The sequence below is a fragment of the Zosterops lateralis genome (genome assembly GCF_965231275.1).
Source record: "Zosterops lateralis genome assembly, chromosome: 7".
NCBI lineage: Eukaryota > Metazoa > Chordata > Aves > Passeriformes > Zosteropidae > Zosterops > Zosterops lateralis.
Window position 1 is genome coordinate 27,308,232 of NC_139767.1, and position 25,381 is coordinate 27,333,612.

The 25,381-nt window shown below is 42.8% G+C and overlaps 1 protein-coding gene across 6 annotated transcripts in view; it reads right to left on the reverse strand.

Annotated features, from left to right (window-relative positions):
• IQCB1 (IQ motif containing B1) overlaps positions 1-25,278 on the reverse strand; it is a 54,701-nt gene extending 29,423 nt beyond the window's left edge. The window contains exons 1-15 of one of the 6 annotated variants that reach the window (XM_083865122.1): positions 25,010-25,278; positions 24,632-24,861; positions 23,679-23,841; positions 21,889-22,018; positions 19,094-19,187; positions 17,934-18,033; positions 17,404-17,576; positions 14,719-14,831; positions 13,514-13,623; positions 9,252-9,394; positions 8,674-8,822; positions 8,087-8,215; positions 7,552-7,708; positions 6,242-6,471; positions 1,768-2,635 (exon numbers count right to left, since the gene is read on the reverse strand). In XM_083865122.1, coding sequence (XP_083721248.1) covers positions 6,242-6,471; positions 7,552-7,708; positions 8,087-8,215; positions 8,674-8,822; positions 9,252-9,394; positions 13,514-13,623; positions 14,719-14,831; positions 17,404-17,576; positions 17,934-18,033; positions 19,094-19,187; positions 21,889-22,018; positions 23,679-23,841; positions 24,632-24,725 — 1,785 coding nt within the window. In that variant the 5' untranslated portion in view covers positions 24,726-24,861; positions 25,010-25,278 and the 3' untranslated portion in view covers positions 1,768-2,635. The other 5 variants (XM_083865119.1, XM_083865121.1, XM_083865120.1 and 2 more) reach the window with 5 other exon arrangements.
• Between the last annotated feature and the right edge of the window lie 103 nt (positions 25,279-25,381).

Consider the following 25,381-nt stretch of genomic DNA (forward strand, 5'->3'; position numbering starts at 1 on the left):
ACCCCTTCCCAACGACTGAAAGCCTAGCACCGTACCAGCACACGATATCCCACCTTGCACAGGACCAAAAGCCCCCGGGCATCTCCGAGGCTCTATCCTGCCGTCTGCAAAGCTCTGTGTCCCTGCGGGTGCAGCTTTAGGCGCGGAGAGCAGCGGCCCGGCTCGCCGGGAGCAGCGCACGGGCAGAGCGCTCCGGCCCGCGCTGCGGAGTGCGGGGAGCGAGCGAGTGCGGGGCGCGGGCACATGCGGGACCCCGGCAGCGAGCAGGGGCAGCCGGAGCTGCGGAAAGGCTTGAGCAGCGCCTGTACCCCCCGCGCTGGGCGCCGGGCTCCGGGCTCCGCTGGACCCGGGGAACGAGAGCCAGCGCACAGATAAATCACAAAGCGCTCCGTGAGCGGTCCCGCAGCCCTCCCCGCCGCGCAGCCATTTGCCTTTGTTGCAGCCCCGCGCCCGCAAGGTGCGGCGGGGCCGGGGCTGAGGATGGAGAAGGAGCTCGCTCCTCAGTCGCTCTCCCCTCACAGCAGAGCGGTGGGGACACGTCCTGCGGGACTGGCTGCCGAGAGGGACCCGCCCGCACCCACCTACCTGCGGAGCCCGCCCGGGACGCGTCGCCCGCCGCCTTTGTTGTGCATGCCCGCCCGGCAGCGCCGAGCCGCGGGTCGGCTCCGGCCCGGCCCCTCCGCGCCCGCCGCTCGCAGGCCCGGCTTAGCCCGTCGCCACGGCAACGGCGGGCGCGGCTCGGGCGAGGGACCGGCCCCAGGGCCCCGCCCCGACCGGGATGAGGGGACAGAGCGGGGGGCCCCGGAGGGCCCCGCCCCGAGCGTGCTGGGGGGACAGAGCGGGGGGTCCTGGGGGGACAGAGCGGGGCTCCCCGCGGGGCCGGGGCGGGCGGTGCTGGGGGGACAGGGCGGGGGTCCTGGGCTTTAGGGCGCTCGTCTCTCTGCGCCCGCCCTTCTTCCCAGCCCTGCGCCCCTCCTTCCCCAGAGTGCCGGGCAATGCCGAGCGGGGCTTAAATTAGCCCTCGGCTTCCTCTTACGGTGCTTGGGATCCCTCATTTTCCATATCCGGTAGCTTTTCTTTAGACTGGCCACCTCGGGAGTCCCTATCTCCGGCCACAGGTCGCCACGTTCTTTTGTCCTACAGCAAGCACGGCTCTGGTGACTCTCCTGACTATCCTCCTGCATCAGCCTCCACAGGCTCTTACACGTGACGGGCAGTCTCTCTGGAAAGAGGGGAGCTGCTGTGAGAATAAAGCCAAGGCAGCGGTAACGCCTCCATCTATCCCTGCTCCTGGCCACAGGAACCAATTGTATCCTACATTTACAACTATTTTAATTGACCATTCATTTTAGGGATAACCATGACAGTTTGAACCTCTTCCCTTTCAGTCAGTAAAGACTTGGCAAATGAATAGTTATGCTGATTGTTTCTAGGATTAAGTGCCGCAGCTCATTGGCTCTATCATGTAATGCTGGATTGAGCTGGGTCTTGTTACCAGACCTACACGTGTGTTCATCTCGTTCTGAACAGGCAGATTCTGGACTGGGGAGACATGTTAAAAGGAGGGTCCCTGATCAGAATTCCTCACATTCACGAGTTTTGTTAAGTGATCCAGCCTAAGTAAAGGCATTGTTTCTGTTTGAGGACATTAATTAGAGAAGAACTAAATTCTGCAGAGAAAAGTTGATTGGGGAGAAAAATAAATAGCATAGCAACCCTGAACTCTCTGTGTTCAAAACCTGATTATACAATTTTTTTTTTTCTTTCTGGAATCTGTCAAACTCCTATTTAACCTTAGTAGAAAGGGATTTCAGTGGCGCTAGGCTCCGAGCATCCTCCACTGAAGGCTCTTAAATTACAAAAAAACCCCATGAAACCTTACTGAAACCTCTTCAGTAAGCCTCATGTGTCAGAGGAAAAGACACAATGTGCTCAAGGTTACAGAGATGTTCTCTGGCACAACTGGGAAAAACTGCCAGAGCCGTGGTGTCCTTTCCTAGGTGTTCATCTGCCAGGCTTTGCCATTCTGTCCCAAGAAGGCACCGAGGGTAAACCCAGCCCTGGCTTCAGGGACAGCAGGGGAGAGGGGACAGGAGACAGCTGTCCTTCAGTTCCCCTTGATCAGTCTGGGCCCATATATTGCCCATGTCAGTAAACAATCTTGTTCTTAAAAGGTTTCTCCTGGATACAAGGATGCTTGGGGGACCACCGGGTGTTACTGTGCTGTAAAGAAAGATGATAAGGAGAACTTGGAGACCTATTGTGATGGTCTTTGCAGCTGCCCCTGCAATGAGCATTTCCTTTTCCGATGCGTGCTAATTTATAAATAGACCTGATTCCACTACTTGGAGAAAGCTTTTGTCTCTCCTTGTACTCGATATATGTGATACTCTGCAGTGGAGAGCAGATGTTTGTACCAGATTCTGCTCCCATGGAAATGGGCAGTAGAAGACTCAGAGGCAAGTGGTGAAATAGCATCAGGGTTATCTCTTGTCCTCTGCTCAGAGCTCCTGTTACAGCCAGTCTGAAAGGCCAGGAGACGCCCTTGGATTTAGCAGCACAGTCCCGAGTGTATGCCTCTGTCTCTGCTGGAGATGAACATCCTGTTGTTTGCAGAGTCCAGTTACAGCTAAAGCTAAAAAAAAAAAGTATCTGTCTGCATAAACAGGAATTTTCCTCAATTGCAGGAGCCAGCAGAGGACACTGCTTTGTCTCTGTCTCTGAAAGGGCTGAGTAATGTTTTGCTTGTTTGTTTTGTTCTTTTAGCTGTCTTCCTCCAGCTCCATGACTTTGGTGGCGCCTTTGGCAGAAGAACAGTTGCCATTGCTTCCATTTTATCCATATCCACTGGAGGATTTTGTTTTCTAGATTGTTTGCTGCTGCTGAAGCCATAACAATAATGCTCCTGTATAGCTTTACTTAAGGGAGGGAAGAAACAAAACCACATGACAAATTGGTCCAATTTATCACAGCAACAGAAACCTGCAATTCAGCTCAATCGCCCCCACAGGCCAGCTTAGACAGCATCAATATTTAATGACCTGAGCACCACTGCCTTCACAGCTTGGGCTCCACCTCTGCCCCTTGCCTTGTCACAGGTACCCTCCAAGACTGTCACCCCACCACTGTGGAGAGCACCCCCAGAATTCCTCTGGGTGAGCAGGGCCTGTCTTCAGTCTGCCAAGTCAAGCCTGCTTGCTACCCAAAGGGGCACAGTCCAGACCTGCTGGGCATGACCAAACTCTGCCCCTTTTTCCTGCCTGGCTGGACCACCCATGCCATAGGTTTATGCCCAAGTAACAGCCCCAGGCTTTCTGGGCATGCCTGTGGTCTGTGGCAAACAGGAAAGCAGGAGTAGGATTGGACCATCGCAGCTCATGGCCCCTCCTACAGTCTTTTTCTGGGTAATTGTATAATGCAGACAGGACTGTTCACTTGGTAGCAAGCTGGAGGTGGCTTCTGTTCAGCTGTCTATATCTGTTCCCATTATTAAGGCAGGAGTATTTTATTCCAGGAGCTGCAGTGAAATAAAATGCCAGCAACATGTCCTGCACGTGGTGCAGGAAGACTTGAAAAGATGATGAGTCAAACTACGCCAAATCCCTCCCACTGTGAGCCAAACAGGCATCAGAAGAGGTTGGGAATCTCTTTTATTGGGCCCAGGCTCTGAACTGGCCACAGCAATTGGCATCTAAGAACATCTCCCAGCTCCATCCCAGGATGTGGCCCCTTTCTGGCTTGCTCTGACTGGGACAGGAACAAGTGACAGGTTATACAGCTATATATAGCCATAGGCATGTTTCCTCATGGCTCTTTTGCCTTAGTTTCCCTGGTCTGTAAAATGGATGTGACTGTGATCTCCTGGTGACAAGTACAAAGTAAAACAAAGCATTTTTATCAGGGCTGTGGTAGGGCAGAGGAATTTGTACTGCTGGACCAGCAACTTGAATTCCTCCAGCAAAACAGCATCTTTCACTAGGTTCTCTGTTTACTTGAAAACCCCCATGATTTAGTAAATTCCATATTCCAAAGGGGGAGTTCAATATCCACTCCACTGGCAGTGAGGGGCACAGGCCATTAGAATAAGGCATTTTGGGAAAATGGCTCTCTAAGTCACTTGGTACTTAACACTGGCCATGGGGGCTCAGCTCTTTATGTAAGATACATTCAGCAAAAGCCCTTTTGTGACCATCTCCCTGCACTAAGGAGCTGTTAGAATAATGGTGATTATGAATAAACTCAAGAGCAGAGATTTCTGCAACAAAATAATTGCAGAGGCTGCATGGCCATGGGACGATGATGTGCACAGAGGACTCGGGTATTTAGAATGGAAAAGCTGGCTTGCTGCAGTTCATCCAGAGATTCTGGGCATTTCCAGTGCCAGAGCTTGGCACTTGAGGGATAGCTTCCATCCCCTGGAGCACTTGGTGACTGCCCCGAGACCCTCTGCTCTTGTAGTTGTAGGGTGCCTGTTTTGTTATGGGCATGGCTCAAAACCAACACAGCAGAGCTGTGCAGAATAATATGTAACTCAACAGACAACTGCAAGTGCCCTAGCAAATACTTAATGGATTGTTCCATCAGTTAACTGTCCAAGAAAGGAATTGTGAGCCAATTCAGTGCATTCCAAATCACAGCTCTGTGAAAAAAAAGTTTACATAGAGCACAGCTCTTCCTCCTGGCAGCCATCCAGTTATTAATTTCCATGTATCAGCTGCATCTGAATGGGCTTGGTCTTCCGCCCACTGTTTCTATTTATTTGTTTTCCATTCATCTCCACTAAAATTAAGACTCAAAGCTTTCCAGAGAGAATGGAAAACAAACATGCTGAACCAATACTGCTTCCCATATACAATCAGCAGGAACCACTGCACTTCTTCCTTCTTTGCAGTGAGGCAAGATCTAATTTTTAAGATCTCTGGCCTTTCACTTGAAAAATAGCACAGGTAGCCATGACATTAGCACAGTCTCAAATCCTTGTTCCAGACACCTCAGTAGGCAGCACCCTTCAGCTCTTGGCTTTAGGTGCTCCAGGTCACAGTGACTGCAGACACCCTGTGCTGGAGATCTTTATGGATGAAGCAACTTCTGCGTGGTTTAAAAAGACAGCGCTGATGGTCCACATGATCACACTGGCTGAGAGTTTATGGGTCAGGATTAAAGGGAGGGCAGGGACTGGTGACATTATAGTAGGGGTCTTCCTGCCCAAGCAGGAAGATTGAGCTGATAACATCTTCTACAGACAGACAGGAACACATTCACAGGTCCTGGTCCTCGTGGTGGACTTCAGCCACCCCAATACCTGTTAGAGGGACAACACAGACGGGACAGGCAATCCAGGAACTTGCCAGAATGCACTGCTGATTACTTCCTTCTCCAAGACATAGAGGAACCAACAAGGACAGGTGCAAAGCTGGACCTTGTCCTCATCCACAAGGAGGGGCTGGTGGGGAATGCAAAGCCCAAAGACAGCCTTGGCTGCAGTAACCATGGAATGGTAGAGTTCCAGTGTGGCAAGGAGGGTGCACAGCAAGCTCACTGCCCTGGACTTCAGAAGAACAGACTGGCTTCTTCAGGGACCTGCTTGGTAGAGTACCCTGGCATAAAGCCCTGGAGGGCCCAAGAAAGCTGATTAATATTCAAGAATCACCTTCTCCAAGTTCAGGAGGAATGTATCCTAACAAAAAGGAAGTCAGGCAAAAACACCAGGAAGCCTTCAAGGATGAACAAAGAGCTCCTGGACAAACTCAAACAAAAGGAAACCTACAGTGGGTGGAAGCAAGGATAGCTAGTCTGGGAGGAATACAGAGAAAACACCTGGCCTTCCTTACGTTTGCATGATTTCCTATTGGTTTCTTGGTTTGTTCTGGACACGGGCATTTCAAAGCACATTGCCTGGTAAAATGTTTTGCTATAAAATCTCAGGCTTTTACAATGGCCAGATTCTTTATGCATCTCCGTGTGAATAAGAACTGAAAAGCCAAAGGTTATGAACTTACTTTTAAAGTGATACAAATTATAAAATACCTCATTTACAATTACAGTATTTACATCCTATTTGCAACAGCACAATCAACAGGATCCAACTGTTGATGTACAGGAAGGGATTCTTACTAAGTAAAATGCACTAAAATAAGTCCTTGGTCTTTTTCAAATGTTTTCCTTCCTTAAAAACATACACAAGTGAGTGCATAGTGCTAGATATGAGTCTGGTTGAATAAGAAATTCTTCTGCTTGTTACCTAAAAGGATTTCCTTCCTCCAATAAAGAGAGTTTCCAGTTCTGTGTTTATGGCACCATCAGGAATTACATCATCTTCCATAAACTCATCTCCAAGCTTCTTCCACCATGGCCAACGAGTGTATTTTAACATAGTGTTGTGGGTTTGTCTTGCCTTGGTAGCTACAGGGATTGATCGACTCATAAAGGCACCAAGATCTTTTTCTGTGGTCTCTGCTAAACCTGGAGCATCTGCAAGAACAAGGAGAAGAGTCTTCTGTGTTTTGTTTGTGGTTTTACAAGTATTTAAAAAAAAAGGAACACCACCCTTTCACTTCCCACTGTTCTAGGTCACTCCTTTCCCTGTGCTGGCATTGTGATTTATGACTTCATGATAAATGATAAATCTGATTGGAGAAGCAATCCAAATAAAGGGTACTCTGAAAAAATAAATACATAATAGGGTAAAAAGAAGAAAAGGAAAAGATGGACTATACTTCTTTCAGGTGCAGTGATGATATCCACCAAAATGACTTCTTGTGGGAGTATAACCTCAGAGGATCTCCTGGTCACTACTGTGGATCAGCGCTCCTGATGCAAGGTGACATCAGCACGGTGTTCCCAGTGCTCTGGTGCAGCAGCACTGTGGTTTCCCGGCTTGGGGGACCCAGCACAGTGTAAGTGTTGCTGATTTGCCTGCTCAGGGAGTGATGAGCTGCAGTGACACAGCACGTGACAGACTAAATAATGGCATTCAGTAACTTGCTGAATTCTGCCCGGCTTGGGTGCTCTCTGGTGGCTGCAGTTGGCTACTCTTGCTCTTTCATGCAGCCACTTGTCTGGAGCTAAGATAGCTCAGTAGTGAATTCTGTTTCACTTAAAGCCAGGCCAGAGAAAATGAAAACATGGAATTTGCAGCTCAAAGATATCCCTCTTCACCTGGAAGGGGTGAGAGTGTTTTAACCATCAGGTTACTTACAACACAAGAAAACAAACCAAAGCAAAACAGATGTGAGTGAATAGGTTGTGTGAGACTCCATGTTAAGAAATTCTAATGCCTATTACAGGGCCCTTGCTTTTCTTGTGAACATATCAGAGAGAGACTTTCAGCAGAAGAATAAGATGTTCCTTGTAAAACAGGTGTTTACCCTTAACCTACAGCAGCATTTGGATAATCTCTAACAAAGCCTTGATCTCAAGATAAGGCATATGGCAAAGGAAGAAAGATATTTCAGTTCTGAAATAAGGCTTTACCACTGCTCACTCTAATTTTCCCTCTAAATTAATTTAATCCAAATGGTAATCAAAGCCATGAGCAGGGCAGTCACATACTCATTAGCAGCTCCACGTCGGTGTTGACCTGAGCCAGTAAAGCCTCTCTGCGCTGCGCTGCTCTCTGATCCAGCCTGCTCCGCAACAGGAACTGTGCCAGCTTCGCCTGAGCCTGCATATGCAACTCTTTACTCATTTCTTCTGACATTTGGGAAGCCTGGAGGAAAATAAGTTTGTTACCATTAGGAGCTGGTTATTTTAAAACTTCTGGGGGCAGAATAATGCCTAAACAAGGAATGCAAATGCTGTTTGTAATTGTTAACTTCATAATTTTGCTTCCTCTGCAACTCTATTCATAATTATCCATTATCATGTATATAAATTTTCCAATTACAGTTTGCTTTGACACTTCTTATTAGATTATTGGTTAAAATCCCCAATATCCTAGTGCCTTGCTGTCAAACAAGCAAGGTTAACACATACATTCCTCAAATGGCTTATCTTGATTATAATTTATGAAGCTGAATATATTTCATCCCTACAGTATTTTATGTTGCATCATTAATGCAAATTATGAAATGACTAAGAAACAGACCGGATGCAATTTGATGTAGTCATCCACCTTCTGCTGCAAAGCCAGTCTCTGCTCATCAGTCAGTCCCTTGGGTTCTTTCCAAGGAGAGAGAGGTCTCCTCCTCCTTCGTTTCTCCAAGAATTTACAAGCCTTTGTAAGGAACATATGAGAATATGACAATCACAGAGAGGAAGTTTGTCTTCCCACTTCGTTTGTAAACAATCAGTGAAAGTGTTTCTGTACTGCATCTGTTAAAGCCTAAATGCAGCTATGATGTTGAAAAGACAACATACAAGGTCAGCATGAACACTAAATAGTAACTAACAACACTCATAATAAATTACTGACTCATCTGTACTATGGTGTCATTCCAATCCTGGGTTTCAAAGAAGCAGCTTTTATATTTTAGTTACAAGACTGTATTAGGCTTTGTAGCCTATACAAGGTTTAATCCTTTAAAGTAACTTGTGGCTCTAGACTAACACCCCCGAGTAGTTTTTTAATAAATTATGGCTACATCGACAGTAAGAGAATAAACAGAGTTTTATGAGGCTTCACAATAATCCATTCAGTCCTATCTACTGTTAGAACAAAGTATAAATACTTACTGCTCTCTGAATGATGATAGCTGCCTTATACTCCTTTAGAGATTGTTTCTGTTGATGAAAAATTCTTCTTGCTCTATACCCTCGCCAGAATCTCTGGATAGTTAATGCTGATTTCTCCTCCATTTCCTGCATGTATTTATTCACCTGACCTACAAAGGTAACAGAAATCCACAGTTACGAGACTCTGGGGTAGATTCTCTTAACAATTTACATTGTTAATCTTCAAACTAGATAGTACCAAAAAACCTTGGGGTGCTCTCAGTTAAATGCCCCTCTTCCCCCAAGGTCTCCTAGCTGTGGGTCAGGTCTTGCATATCATAGCTGCAATGGAGCTTTGTAACACAAGAAAACTGTCTCTCCCTTTCTCCTGCACGATTTTGAAGGCAGCAGATCTTGATCAGTAGTTACTGAGCCCTGGGGGAATTAGCACATTCTTTTTCAGATAATTGGGTCAGGAGAAGAGACAGTAAGACTACTGTGCAAATAGACATGCAAGATTGGAAAACAGATTTGGGGAAATTGTTCCTAAGGACACCCAGACACTTTAATCTTCTGCTATAGTTTAATATAAATCATACTGGCATGGACAACTTCCAGTAAGGCCAGCTGTCGTTGATGGAAGAGTCTCATGGCCCTCTGTCTCTGAAGTTGCATTTGCAGTTTTAGAGCTTCATCTTCCTTCTGTTTTGTTAAATGCTGAAGCTCCTGTTCTCGTTTAGCTCTGCAATACACAAACACATTAACAATTATCTTCAGTTGTATATTTCTTTAAAGTATATATTTTTCTTTGTGTTAAGTGGTTCAGCATCAAGAAAGAAAACTTTCAAAACAATCTGCTATGCCAGCTGTTGGTTGCAGAATGACACCAAGCAATGAGAAGTCTCCTGCAAACTATCAAATTACCCCACTATCTATAGCCACAAAAGACTCTGAAACACTCTATGAAATCAAAGTTTCAATCTTTACTTAGGATAAAGTTCTAAGGACTCTGAAGGGAATGATGCTTCATGTGGGACATTCACAGCCAGAATGAACTGGAACAACAATTTTGAATCCGTCATCTGCTGGAGAGGTAAAGCAACATTAGCCATCTGCTCCAGTATGCACCTTTCCCAGTCCATCCATCAGTATTGCATGGCACCTGTTTCCCACAATACATATAATTATTTTTGTACTGACTTCAAGAGTTGTTCAGAACATTGGCTGTCAAACCTCACTTCTTAATTTTGGAGGGATTTTTTTTTTTTTGTCCACAGGCTAGAACTGATGTCCAGCAATTCTGCTATTGTTGCAGGGCACACACCTTTGGACTCACAGTACTAATGAGCTATTAGTGTTTCCCATCACTAGTATAAATTGAGCTATAATTTTTTCCCACCAACCATACTTTCCCTTTAGTTTCTAAAACTGTTTGGGAGAGATTGGGATGGAAACTGTTGTGTAAAAGAGAGGCTCTGAATTTAATGATCTGACCTTAACAGATAAAAAAGCCTCCACCACAATCTGACAGACCATAATCCTTTTACAACTATAATGCAGACTTGAGGTGTGCCCACACACCTACCTACAGAGACAGCTCATGATACATGTGATTATATCAGAATGGTTTCAAGGAAACTAAAGGTTTTCAGCCCACACATTTCTGCAAATTACAGCTGTAAATTTTAACATTTTTAATTCAGATAATTAATATTTAAATCCAAATATTACATTTCTAAGGAAAATGCAATTGCAGGATCAAACAAGACTTTTGGTCACATTTTCTTGATAAAACTATTAATATTTGCCCATCAATTTTTATCAGCTTCACTAAGTTGAAAATGACAAAAATGTTTCATGAACTTCTTAGATGCACATCTGTGAAACCAAGAGTGTCTGTCAAGTATCTAAATGATTCTTTAATACTGATTCTTTCCTATGTAGTCTGCAAAACACATTCATCCTCTGTTTCTCCTCATGATAAGATATATTTGCTTGCAGAAGACCACACTGTGACAGGGAACTGCCTCTGAACTAAAGTAAAACATACACAGAGTAAGATCCAAGCTTCCTTCTGCAGTTCATGGCACAGAGCAGCCTCCCTCTGGTCATCTCTTTAGAAATGTAAAATGGTTTCATTTTTGATGCATTATTAATAAAAATTATTACAATTTTAAATGTGCTACAATTAGCTATGTAATAGTGAACTGGCTTCAAGGAGAGACTTCAGGCTTTAACATTCACTGAGGAGACATTTCTGAAACCACAGCTTCAAAAGTTTATAACTTGCAGAGTTACATCTTCCTCTGCAGCTGCAGGTGAGCAAAGTTTGGAGTTTCAATCTCGGCAGAATTTAACCACACTTGTTCTAAAATAAATCTGTGAACATAACCAGAACCTGACTGCTAAAAAAAATTTTAAAAGTTCCCTTAAAATATCTTCTAAAGTCACGTTTACAGTATTCCAAACACTATTTTTCAGTGTAATGTTTTGACATAGACAGAAGAAAACCAACACTGGCACTGTGCAGTTACTGTATTTGCTCAGTACACTGGGACTGAGTGAGCCATGAACACACACAACTGTAAGGATATTAATAAGTTTCCATTCCTCTCAATATTAAACAAACACTTTCAAAAGTCCATTTGAATGACTTGAGAACTACTTAAAAGGCACACACTAATGCTTACAATATTGAAAATATGACACAAGGGAGTCAAGCAGCTTGGTGATTGCTGATAGTCTCCCCATCCTTTCCCTACTGCTTTTCCATGTTACATCTTAGCCAAATTCTGGGCTATAAGTTTGGCTTGCAGGCTTGCAAGGTGCCTTATGAGGGAAGGAATATTGGCTTCAAATGTATGGTGGAGTAAAAAGGAGTGACAAGGATGTCTGACTGCAGCACTGAAGTGCAGTGACCAGTGGCCCTCAACAGACACACTGCTTGCACCTGCAAATCTTTCAGAATTTAAAGATTACACCTTAGATAGTCCAATAGCCTCTTAAGGCCAGTCTAGAAAATAAAGCAGAGTTGTTTGCTTTGTATTACTTTGGTCACAATGCAATGTGATTTGACAGTGATTTATAAGATCTACTTTTGACACAGTAATGATCAATGTGCAAAAAAAATTTGAAAAAACTTGCTGTGGAGCCTGCACTTGATTTAGATCTCTTAACCTAAGTTAAAGTCGAACTAAATTTCTCAAAACAGTTAGCCTAACATGTGCTAACATTACTGCTGCAATCTAATTCAAGTGAGACAAGCACTATTTACATAGCTTCCTTCTTCTCTGCTGCTCCAAGGCAGAAGATACAATTTCTAGGTCACTGAAGTAACTCTACTTCTGAGAGCCAAAGACTTAAAAATTAATGAAGAACAAAGTCTTGCAAGTACTACACTGAGCAAGCACTATGGGCCTTGGTTTCTGCAGCACTCTGGCACGTGGAAGCTCCACAATAGCTCCAATGTAATTTACAGAGCAATTTTGTGTCACATCAACTGTGAACCAATTAACTGTCCTACTACCAGTACATCATCTTCTAGTGCTATTTAGTGCAATCCCATGCCACACTTTCAGTTTTCCATATGCCACAAATTTTCACAGAAAACATGAAAGCACCACAGAAGTAAGTTTTTTTTTCATGGAGAAGTCTGGCAGCTGGGAAAGGGACAGTTGGAGCTTCTGGCACCAGAATTGGCAGTTTGATACTGCAGAAAAAACACATTGTTTGGATGTTTTTGCTAAAGAATCTATAGTGAAATGGTTCACATTGGCATTACATTACCTTTATATTTGAGAAGTAACAGCTGACTGGAAAAAGGCACCTTCAAGATAAAGGGACACTTGGTCAGCCCACATTTAGGGCCTGGGACATGAGAATAAATTCTCAGGGAAGCTACACCCAGGAAGAACAGGAAGGTGAATGGGAATAGCCAGCATAGATTTATCACAGGCAAATCACGTTTGACCAGCTTGATTGCATTCTGTGATGACTGGCTCTGTGGATGAGGGGAAAGCAGTGGATGTCATTTTCATTGACTTTACCAAAGCTGTTATCACAGTCTCCTGTGCCAGGTGGGGCTGTCACTCAGACAAACCTCCACAAACACAGTAAATGATTCAATAAAAAACACATGAAGTTCAAATGGGAAATTCTACAGCTGGTACTAAATAACCTCATGGAACAGCACAGGCTGGGCACCAATTACTCAAACAGCAACTCCAACGAAAAGAGAGGAGAGGCTGGACAGGCCAGTAGGGAGCCCTTGCAGGAACAAAGGCTACAGCTTAGTGGGGAGATTATTTGGCTTTACTTGGCACACCTGGAGCATTGGTCACACTCTGCTGGGACCTCCAGTGGAAGAGCAGTGCTGACAAACAGGAGGGATAGAGATTGTCCAAACAGAGACAACTGGGGCCATGGAATGTAGGATATATAAGGACAGGTAAGGTGTGTTCAGCCTAAAGGAAGGGAAATCTGTCTCTCACTACCTAAAGAACTGTTATAGAGCAGACACAGCCAGACTCATAGGGGTGCTCAGAAAAAGGACAAGAGGCAGTGATAGAGTGCAATAAGGAAATTCCCATTGCCTGTAATGGAAGAATTCTTCACAAGGCAAATAGTCCAACACAAGGAAAGGGATATAGTGACATGGTAGGATCTCCATCCTTGGAAACCTCTAAAATTGGATGTGGCCCTCAGCATCCAGATCCCATTTTGAGGCAGGGCCTACTTCAAACAGAACATTGAATTAGATGACCTGAATTTTTCCTCTTCCTTTGTGACTTGAGAAAACCCAACTCAAACCTTCATACTAGATCCTATTCTTTACGGTTTTTCACAAAGTCATCCTGTTTACCTGAAGCTTCTCTGTAAGGTGATCACTGCTTGGGGTAGCTTTTTCAGCCTCTTCCTTGTCTGAAATCCCCGCCACGCTGCCTGGATTATACAAGCTGCTTGATGCTGCTTCTGAAATTAACAAAACAGTTGGTAGAAGATTTTCCAGGCATATAAAACCACTTTATTACTGCTTGCATAATTGGAAAATCTCAACATTTGGCCAAACCCCATCAGTTTTCAAATGCATCAAATTGGGGGATTTAAGGTCTTACAAGACAGTTATTATCATTAACTCCATACTTGCCCCAAAAGCAGCTAATCTGATCACCTGTATTGATGTTCTCTGTGGTAAACAAATGAATCTACAGCACAAATATATAAATAAATATATATATATATATAATCAGTATCAGAAATTTGTATTTAAAACACCTGAAGCACTTGATATTTCAAATGGTGATTCAATCAAAATACCTACACTAGAGAGGACAGAAAAACAAGTTTGGAGAAAGAGCAGCAGGAGAAATGTTACATTTTCAGTATGATCAGAAGTCATTGAAATGCAAACATGAAAAAAATCAATTCTGTTCTTAAATGGATTAAAAAAAAAAAAAAAACAACACAAACAAACTGAATCACAAAACACCCTGTTCTATTGAAGATGAAAGCAGGTCTCTGCAAACATAACTGATTTTCACTGAAGTATTGTTTCTGAGAAACCTGCATGTAATTTTTTTTAAGATGCTCACAAAGCACATGTTGTCTCTTTTATTGGGAACACAGTCCAGGTGGTGTTCTTACTGCACATTTTCTGTATGTGACTTAGTTCTATGTAAATGCTGCCTAGAATTCAGAGATCTAAATTTGTAACACTGATGTGAGAAAAGCAGATGCAGTTATTTTAATTTTATAGTTACTAAAAATTTTAATTATTCCCCCCCATGGTTATATTGAAATCTATAATGAATCTGCACAGAAAGTCAATGTCTTGAGTCACAGTCCCATATCTTAATGACTGAGCAATTTCTTGATGTTTAAAAAAAACACAATAAAACAATTTCAAAAAGGTAATTAAAAATTAACATAGTGAAATAATAACAGGTTTTTAAAAGTGTCTACAAGGTGATAAAGTAAATCCATTCTAAACATACACAAATCACATGTAAATAGGATTTCACATCTAAATAGAATTTCACATCTGAAAGTCACATTAAACTTCATCACCTGCATTTCTCCTTTTCCACTGGATTGTTCCAAATACAGCAGATCCAGAAGTTGATTGACCTCCCTGTCAAATCCTTTGCCAGTCCACTGCTTACTTAAAAGCCCTTTTAATCCTAAGAGAAAGAAAAGAAAGTACTTCACTAATGTGAATTTTTGTTTTCAAACTTTCAAAGTAACTAACTGCGAATCAACAAATCAAATCAGATTCTATGTGTAAAGGAGTGTGAGAGCTGAAGACCATCAGCCATCTTTGAGTGTCATGCATAATCTTATCAAAGAATATCTGGTGCTCCAACTATCACAGAGAAGCATTATCCAGTGATTTTGTATGTCCCAGTCTGTATTGTATTTATATCACTGACAGTCAAATTACTAATGTTCTTTCAGTATCTTATCAGTAAGTCATTGTAAGGTGTTAAAAAGATTCAAAGCACCACACAAGTGCTGGGTGCTGTTAACACTCTTTTCATACTTTTCATAATAAAATTTATTGATTCCTAACTGGGATTGTTTGATGTCTTATCTGCACAGCACGGTTTAACTGTGAGTGCATGTGCATCCAACCCATGAGACAAAAGAGCTTTTCAGGTTTGCAGTAACTAAAAAGCACCTTTGTGATCTCCCCACAACACTCACACACTCCCTACGCAAGAAGATAGTAACATGTGCTACAATGTTTGTATCAGGCAAATCCCAGAGCCTACGGGCTCTGCAGGGAGTTGGAGGGAAGAGGAAGGAGGGCAGGAAGTATGTGTGTGCTTGCCTCCTGAAGAACTGCAGATTCAAGTAACTTTTCCATCTTCAAATCATTGTCCATAAGCATATTCATACACGGGGCAACTCCAACACTCAAATGTACTTACAGGATCTGGAGCACACAGAAATGGCACCTCTGTGGCACCACATGCACCACTTTAGAAAAACAGTGACAGTTAAACACTTCAGGAGAGAGACAGGAAGGACTCCAAATGGAGTCAGTGGGTGCTCCAGGGCTGTGTGAGCCCTGCAAAAGCAGGGAGCCAGGCTACACAAGAGAGCTCCCTCACAGAAGTGCTGTGGGTCTGACACAACCACTTGCCAGTCTCTGTACAGACTACACAGCCAAATGCACCTTTTGGCTCCTGACAGGGAGAACCTCCAATGTGCCTCACAGATGTGTCAACCCATGCAGGACAAAAGGCCAGGCCTTCTGGGAAACCTGACACAGGGACTGTGGTGGTCCTGGAGATCCCTCACCTCCAGCAGGCTGCCTTCACTGTCAAAACTCACACCAAAGCACTTCACCCTGCCACCAGCTCTGAGCTACTGTGAAGCCAAGGGACTTCAGTGAGATGGCCAGATGGTGGAAATGCTGTAATGCTTTCTTTGTTGCTTTTATTCCTCAAAGTCTCTAAAGGATTCCAAAGCCTGAGTTAAAACTAACAGAAGGATTCCAGCTTTAAAAAAAAAAAAAAAAAAAAAAAAAAGTAGAGTAGAGAAAAAAAGCAATTTTGTTTTTTTCTTTTCCTAGTGGAAAGAGGAAACACATACAGAAGAGAGAGGAAAAGTTTCTAAATGACTGTGGCATGCTGTGACTCTAAAGCATCTTTTGATGGAGATCTGTGCCTCTTCAGACAAGCCAGCATTCTACAGCTGCTGTGATCAGACCATCATGGCAGTGTCCCAAGAATCCACAATGTGATGCCAGCCTTAGGCACACTATATTTAATTCCATACTACAAGGAATCCCTCCTCTCAGTTCTGTAGGCAAAAGGGTGGCAAAGCTGTTCATCTGGTCCAGAAATTTATCTGGCTGGTACTGTATAATAACTAGTCAGCACAAGTGCAAAAAATGAGAATTGGACATTTTTGCCTTGCATTCCCTCTTTTAACTGTTCTTGTCCTCAGAGGACTGAGGCTGCTCACAAGCAGCTTTGACCAACAATAACATCCAGAACATAAAAGACATGGCAAGCATCGTGCCTGTTCCTTAGTCTCCATGATAGAGCACAAAGGGGTTTCCTGGAGCTTCCTGCTAGGCTAGAGACAGAAACATTAAATGGGACACCTCATTAAAGAATGAAAAACATAGAACAAATTACACACATACTCAGCCTCATCATCTGAAGGCATCAAGACAAAATGATAAACTAATTTAATGAGTTCTTGGAAAGAGTTCATTCCAATTAGTTGGATATCCAGAGAGTCAGCTCCTGGATAACTAAACAGCCCTCTATCAGATGAGCAGACCTGCAATAGCCAGAGTCAGCAGTTCACTCTAAGTAAAACTTTCATGCTCTGGATTAGTGAGCCTTAGCACTGTGGCAGATGTGACACAGGACTCTCTGATTGTGGCAGTACAGGCACCCTGCCAGTGGATCCCTCAATAACCAACCTGCACAGGGAAACAGAAAGAAGTAAAAGCCCATCAGGTCGGAAGTGACAAACAACAGCTTTAAAAGACAAGTTGCCACATGCGGAGTCCTCACTACACAGAAGAAAATAAATCTAAGAACCAGAAAGAGGTGCAGTACCTTAACCTGCAATGAAAATGAAGAGAAGGAAAAAAACCCACAAAGGAACATGGCACTGCCATCTCCACATAACTGGAAAGTTATTGAACCACAAGGGGAAACCTCTGTCTTTTTATTCTCACAGGAAATGTAAGAGGAGGGTCAGTGATTGGTCCCATGCATGGTTACAAACCTTTGTAGCGAGCTGTCAATAACTGCACAAGCTGTTTGCTAAGTTTTGCCACAAATAGCAGCAGTTTTGTGGCAGCACTTCCTACAGCAGGATTGGTGGTAGAGGAAAACTTATAAACAAGTTCATCCAAAACAGAGTGAAGAGTCTCTTCCTCAACTTGAAGCAAGACAGAACTTTTAAAAGAATAAAGAAAAAAAAGAAGGGTGGGACAGAAGTGTTAATTGAAAAACATGAGCTTTTAAACAGTGACTTATTTTTAGCTATGTCAGGCTATATACAGCAAGCCAAGATGCCCAGCTAGCTGGACCAGGAATCTGATCCAGACAGTATTACTCCCCCCCTCAATTTAAGAAGATTAAAACCCCAGCTTTTTAATGCTTTCAATTTCTACTACAAAGACTAGGGGGAAAAAAACCCCAAACAATAAAACACAACAATGCTTGCATAAGAAAAGATTTTATTTTACCAAGCAGTAATGAACTACCATTTATATTTATTATTAAAAAAATAATAATATGAAAACAACTAACCTATTGATCCTCAAAATATTGTGTAACACTGACATCATTATAATCGCTGTTTCAACATCATCTGTTATTAACAACTGCAGGAAGCGATCATTTTGTAGTACTGCAAAGACAACCAAAAACAAGCAAACAAGAAATCATGCAATCAGAACCAGACTTGAAAAATACCATAAAACAAATAAACTTCATCATAAGCCATAGCAAGTAAAACCAGACACTGTTTCTGGAACAAACTCCCTCATTTATAGTTCTTACACTGAAACTTACTGAGATAACTAAACCACTTCAACCTCTAAAAAAAAAAAAGCTGAATCTTGTTTTTTCTGCCTTTGGACAACCCTCAGGCACTGATGTTGCAAGGGAACAAAAGCTTTAAGCCCCTTTATGCTACAATAGTATCTTTTCCTTACAACAACAGTGGAATTAACACTGGGGCAACAATATCAGAAAAAGTTAAGGACTTCAACCTTGACAATTTGTTACCCCAGGTTATTTAATGCAAGTGCACTGATGTCATTAAAGCAACATCTTTTCTATCCCAGTGTACCACTGGCTATGTATTCAGTAATTTTTCTGACCACGTGTGTTTTTAGTTACACATCTTATGATCCTTAGGTTTTTGTCCAATACTAGAAACAAAACAAATTCTGCTTTTCAGAATCAGTGTGATTAATATCACTTAAATGATGTTTAAATGAAAGCTTATTTTGGTCAGAAATAAACAGTGAAGTTTGTTAGATATTTATAGAATTTCCTATCATGGCAGAAACTTCAGAAATCTGATTCCAATTCTATCTACTCATCAAGGCTAGCAACGTAGTCTGGTCAAATTTCTGCATATTTTAAATCACACACAAGAAAAGATCAATGTCTCTTATTGGAAAAAAACCTCTGATTTTTAAAAGGTATAGACTTATAAAGAGAAACTACAGGGTAACACTTTAAATATTTATCTCTGAAAGTCTACAAGGGGAACTCTTGGGTATTTCCCTTTAGTGGATGTTTAGCATTTTAGATATTGCAGTTGAGCTGGCTAAAGAGACTGGTTTACCACCTACTCCAGTTTAGAAGACTAGGCGGAGATTAGCTTAAGAGTGAATTTTGATACTTGCAGTTGCCATAAATAAATGTTCAGGTGTTCTGTGGGTTGGTATTTCCCTTACCACACGCTGCTAGTTGAATGTGCCCGCTGAACAGCCAGCAGATGGCGTCAGTTACTATTCGGAACCAGTGTAAAAAGTCTTGTTTTTCTTTATCCTAAACGAAAGAGAAGTAGGTAAAAACATGTGTATGATCTTCACTAAGGACTTCGCCTTGATGTCATGGCAAGGTTTGTATGCCTCAGGTATTTTGGAGAACAAGTATTCCACCAAATTTCCAAATAAGGTTGGTGAAACTGCAGGAACTAGTAAAAAAAAAAACAAAAACAAAACAACCCCAAACCTAGCTTGTGAGACCTTTGAGGTCAGAGATTAATCAAGAAGATCTGAACATACTAAAAATATAAAAGCATCCAACTGGGGGGGGGGGGGGGGGAATCACAAGGAGAGAGAAATCTCGTTTATTCCTTAAAAATATTTGATAGCATAAGAGGGATAAGACAAATAATAGCTCAGCAAATATGCATCACATACTTAATGCACTAAATGGGAAATATATTACTTTAAATAAAAGGGGAGAAATAGAAAAACGTACAAAGTGGCCAAGGACACAGTCAAAATGAAAAAGGTTCCTGATAACTGGTATGGTGAAGCTTCAGAAGCACCTCCTAGTTGGAGGTCTGGGAGCAAACACCAAACCAGTATAAAGCTGAAATTTGATCTGTTTGCCAAACAGACTACATCATGTGCTTGCCTGTGATAGCACTGGACTGGAAAAAAACATAGAATCAATCATAGAATGGTAGTGTTGGAAAGGACCTAAAGTCCACCTTGTTCCAGCCCCACTGCCAGGGGCTGGGACACCTTCCAGTAGACCACATTTCTCAGAGCTTGATGGAGCCTGGCCTTGAATGCTTCCACAGGTGGAGCATCCACAGCTTCTCTAGGCAGCCTGTCCCACTATTTTACCAACCTGACACAGAGTTTCTTCCCAATACTTAATTTAAACCTCACTCTTTCAGTGTAAAGCCATCACCCCTTATCTTGTCACTAAACCCTCTTGTAAAAAGTCCCCCTTCAGCTTTCTTGTATCCCCTTTAGGTACGGGGAGGTGACACAAGTTCTCCTCAGAGACTTCTCTTCTTCATACTGAACAATCCCATCTCTCTCAGCCTTTCTTGACAGCAGAGGTGCTCCAGTGCTCCCCTATGACCAGTAGGAATTCAGGTTTTTAAAATGAGAATGCACATACAGATGCACATTCCAGTCTGTATTCCAAGTGTGAGCCACAGACTACTGTAAATCTGGAACCTGGGTGTGTGGAAGAGCAAAAAGGGTTTTTAACAGTACCACACCACTGACAAATGTTGTTACAAAGCACATGGTCATATATCCCACATTAACTGAGCCTTGACAAGTGAAACCCTGGGAAGCCTATTCCTAGATCCCTGCTGGAGCCCCAGCTCTCAGTCAAGGTTTAACTTTGTATTTGGTCCATACTGACAAGGAGAGATACAAAATAACAGTAATATGTTAAGTTGTAATATTATCTGCTCTGTGTTTTGGCAACGTGTCAGTTTCTGAAAGCTGTTTCACTACTTCCCTTGACTTCAAAAACTTGTACCAAAAGGAAAAGACAGCAGAATAAACTACAAATATCCACTGGCAGAGTGGGATTTCAAAAATTCCCCTCAGCAAGCATCAAGTCTGGGTGCCCAGTCACCTCTGAGACCACAAAGTTTAAAAGCCAAAGTACTAATTATAATGTAGACTGCATTTGCATTCAAAAGAAATCTTTGCCCACAAGCATGACTCAAGTAGCATGTAGGCTGAGACATAATAAGAAAGTACTGGGGAAATTACATATTGTGGATAAGAGTCTCCTGGGATGTCATTTAGGAAGCTTCCTTCTTAAGCACTAAATGCACTTCTCAGGTACTGGACTAACAGAAACTATGTTATTGCACTGATGCTTTCTGAGAATTGATTGTCTGTGGTGTCTATCACAATACTTTGTATGAAAACTTTGGCTAAGTTTTTGACAAGAAGCCAGTGAGCCAAGAAATGAGACAGTATGGAGAAATGGGGATATTAAAAGAAACTGTCAGAATCCATGAAGTTGGTTATTTAAATTACTCATGGGTTTTTGTTTGTTGGGGGTATTTTTCCTTCTGATTCTAGAACTCAGAATACTCCAGAAGCATGAGGCAATCTCATCGAGCAAAACCCTTCTTAACTACATAAAAAGGAGGGACATGTGAGAAAGTGTTTAAATCTATAAATTCATGAAGTCTGCCTTTGGCATTCTCTATGTGAAAGTTCAGAAGCAGTGAGCATTCTTGGAATTTTTTTGCCAATTATGCAGCAGAAATTGAATAACAAAACAAACTTCAACAAATCTGATTTAAAATCTTAAGACTTCCTAAACCATTTATTGTAAAGCTGAATAAAATTAGTGAGAATTAATTCATTACAAAGGCTGAACTAATAATATGCAAAGTTAAGACACTACCATGACTGGGATGCTGTTTTTTGTAGGGCTTTTTTTCCCCCTGTTATACTGCTCTAATTCTTCAGTCCTTCCTATAATTGCACTTCCCCCTTCTACCTTTAAAACTTGTGAAAAGTAGTAGCCAAACTATCTAAAAGGCCTATGTCTTTGCACAAGTCACAGAGCAAATGCTGCACAATGACAGTTTTCATCTTCAGAGCTCAGAGGCATAAGAAAAACTACTGCAATTTCTGGAAAATAAATTTTCATAATACCATGTCCCTAGAATAATATCCTACTCATCCAATACGTGTCCTTGGAAAGTCTGCAGGTGTTCTGTGCTCTTTTAACTATGAAACTTAAATACCTTGATTGCTCGGGTAAATCGTGCTTGCAAGCGTTTTCCCAAAACCAGCAGGGTGTCTATAGCTGAAGGAAGAAACTTCTTGTAAAATTCCTCAGGATCTTCTTTCACCTCTAGCCCTACACAACAATGACTGAAATGGAGTGAAAAAAAAAAAAAAAAAAAAAAAAAAAAAAAAAGGGGAAAAAAAAAATCAACCTGAATAGTCCAAGGCCTGTTTGAACAACTTTGAATGAATGTCACGTCATCAGAGAAATGCTTCAGTGGCAGGGGACAATTCCCCCTGAACAACAGCTCACTGCTGTGACTGGCTCCAAGGTGGCTGCCTCTGAGGAAGAGCAACCACTCACAGGTTGGAGACCATTTTACTACTTGTTATGGCATTTCTCAGTTAAAAACATATCCAAGGCACTTTCTCCTTTAGCTTCATAGAATCTGTTCAGGCTTGTTCCATATTCTAGGGAAGGGCTCTGATGGTCAAAAAGAAGAAAAAAAGTCAAAATAGAAAGGTAGAAAAAAAACCTGATAAAGGAAGCTCAATGATGGAGGGGGTGCACATCAGGCAGTGAAAATATGTATAAAAAATATACCATGAAGCCTTCAGTGAGCCTGTCTACAACTATTCTCAAACTGAGGAAGGCATGTGGGCTAGAAATCAGTTCCTCAGATCTCAGCTCTCTTATTTTACTCACCGCAATACGTCAGCTGTTTCTGGAAGACTATTTACAAGAAAATGCATGTTTTACAACTGCTGAGTTGTTTCAGGTCTGAACTCAGTGCTGATACCAGTGCAACAAAAGAGTCTTCCTGACTTCTTATGAATTTTGCTTTCTGATATTTTATCTAGGCTATGTTAGCTTTTTGGGAATGCACACACGTAAATCTGTCTACCAAAGCCCTTGGAAAAAGATTCTAGGCATGAAGCTGAGATTTATCTAGCTACAAAAGGACATGTTTACAGCTAAAATAAATTTCAGTATTCTCTGCAACTGAAACAGCTTATAGGGGATGATTTAAGTATCACACTACTCTGGTGATAACTCTTGCATCCCTTACTGAAATTCCTCACATTAAAAATTCATACTGCAGCTATGGCATATATAAGAGATGGTCACATAATTACTTCATGCCTTAGAATTTTACTCCCTAGTTAAGCCAAAACTAAATACAACTTGAGGAAAATTTAAAATGTATTATTTTTCTTGACATTTAAAATTGAGATTGGATCACTGGGGGGTTGAGTTTAAAGTTTTCTTATTTACAATGCCATTCTCAAAGTATCACTACATCAAGTTATCTAGTCTTTATGAACTATGTCATCTATTTTATTTAAAAATGTAAATAGATATTTAAAATGGGTATATTAAATAAATATTTAAATATAGTCAAGCCAAGCAGTGAGTAAATCAGTCTGACGATCTTTGCAAGAAGAAATCTACAAAACAAAATAACAATTTTTAAATAACTACAATTCAGAATTATATAATTACTGGGTAAGAGCTGTCACACTGGTGAGTACTATCCACAAAAAAAGGTACAAATACAAACCATGTTCCCAGCACAGAGTTCCCCCAGCTCAATGAAACACAATGCAAATGAATTAAACAGGACCAATTAGGCTATGCCTGACCCCTCTGCTCTTGACTGCTCCGTGCACTTTAACCCTGGCCTTTCCTGAACAACAAGCCTTGTTCTGGATGGGAGCCAATGTATTACAGCTTGAAAAGAGAAAGAGCAAGATGAAAGGACAGAAAGAAAACTGGAAGAAAACTTCTTAGCTTCTTTTTTTTTACCTTAGTATCTCTGCTAGCTGGGCAGCAGTAGCCCAGGCTCCATGCAGCTGAGAGTGGTCTCGCTTAAGCACCAGCAAGCAGTACTGAGTAAGACCATAATCGTATAGATCCTGCTTAATTTTATTTGATTCTTCACATCCTAAGGAAGGACTACTTAAAATTCCTGTGGGAAGAAAGCAGGAGAGAGACAAAGAGGAACATTAGATTCTCATGTGCAAGGGTTTTTTTTTCTTTTTCTAAAATGTAAGAAGAATATATGTAAACTGAGCCAGGATCCAGGATTAAAGCAACTGTAGAAGTGCTAATAACAGCATTAAATATTTTGTCAGCAATTTTTGCTGTTACGGCTACAACTCATTTGTAAGATTATATTGATGACAATTGGGAAGGATAGCTAAACTTAGGTTTCCATTTTCTCTCTACATATTTAGTAGCAAAACATACATTACCTGGGATATGAACCATTTGTATGAATTTCCTAGGCTAGATAAAACCACAACCACTGGGAAACATATAGCTTCCTTATAATTACATCCCAATTTAGAACAGGACCTGACTTGTTTCAACCATTCCTATGAGCAGTGCCTGTATAGCAGAAGGAAAGACAGGGAAGTCACACAGGAGCTCACGATCTTGTTTCTATGTTAAGATTTAAAAACGGAATACTAACCACCCTGGCTCTCTGCCCAAAAAGCATTGAGAGAAATGATTTGACCAAGTGTAAGATCCCTGCCTGTATCAGCAGGGAAAGGGCCCACATTATCAGAGTGACAGCTGAAAGGCAGAAAAAAAATTCTGTCCATTTGCTCCTCAGCTCCTCCTCCTTATTTTTGCCACTCTCAGGAAAAGTTGCCGTACCAACCTTCCTTACAGACTTTCAGAAAAACCGTCTGTATTTAAGGAGGCAGAGGGGAGAAGGACTGGCCTTTTATTTTAGGAACGGCATTAATTACCCTTTAACTTCAGCAGCAGCAGGGGGATGTCCTGTTCTCTGCTCTCAGTGATCTGAGCAGCCAAGGCCAGGACCTGGGGGTCCGTGGCCGCCATAGGGAACAGCCAGAGGCGCACACCACCATCGATTCCAGCCTCTTTCCTTTTTATGTTAAGGCGCGGGGTCCTCACGCCACTACTTCATCCCAGCTCCGGCACCACCAGCTGGAAGCCTTGGGCCGCAGGACTCCCCCTGAGAAAGGAAACAAACATGGAGGGAGCCCCAGCCGCGCTCCCTTCCTGAGGCCGCGGGCAGCCGGACCGGCTCTGCCGGCAGGGCGCTCCTCCGGCCGGGCAGCCTGAGCGCGGCCTCACGGGGCGGGCAGCGGGAGCGGCCTCACCTCACCCAGGGCCGGGGAAAGGGCAGAGGGAGCGGTGCCCTCTCCCACCGGCGTCACACCGATGCCCCCGCTGTCCCTGGGAGCCGCGAAGTGCCCAGGCCGCGGGGCCCCCTCGGGGCGCTCTGAGGGACCCAACGCACCCCCGGCCCCTCTCACCGCCGCGCGGGGGCTTCCCCACTGCGGGGGCAGAGAGGGGGGAGTTGGAACGCCGATCCCGCCGTCTCCAACGCGACGGTTCCCCCACGCCCCCCTCCCCTCACAGCTGTGTGGTCGCGGCCTCTCTCCGCCAACCAGCGCTCTCCCCTGCGGGAGGAGGGTGTATTTGCATATCCGCGTGCGGGCCGGCGCCTCTGACACCCCACTGGCGGGACT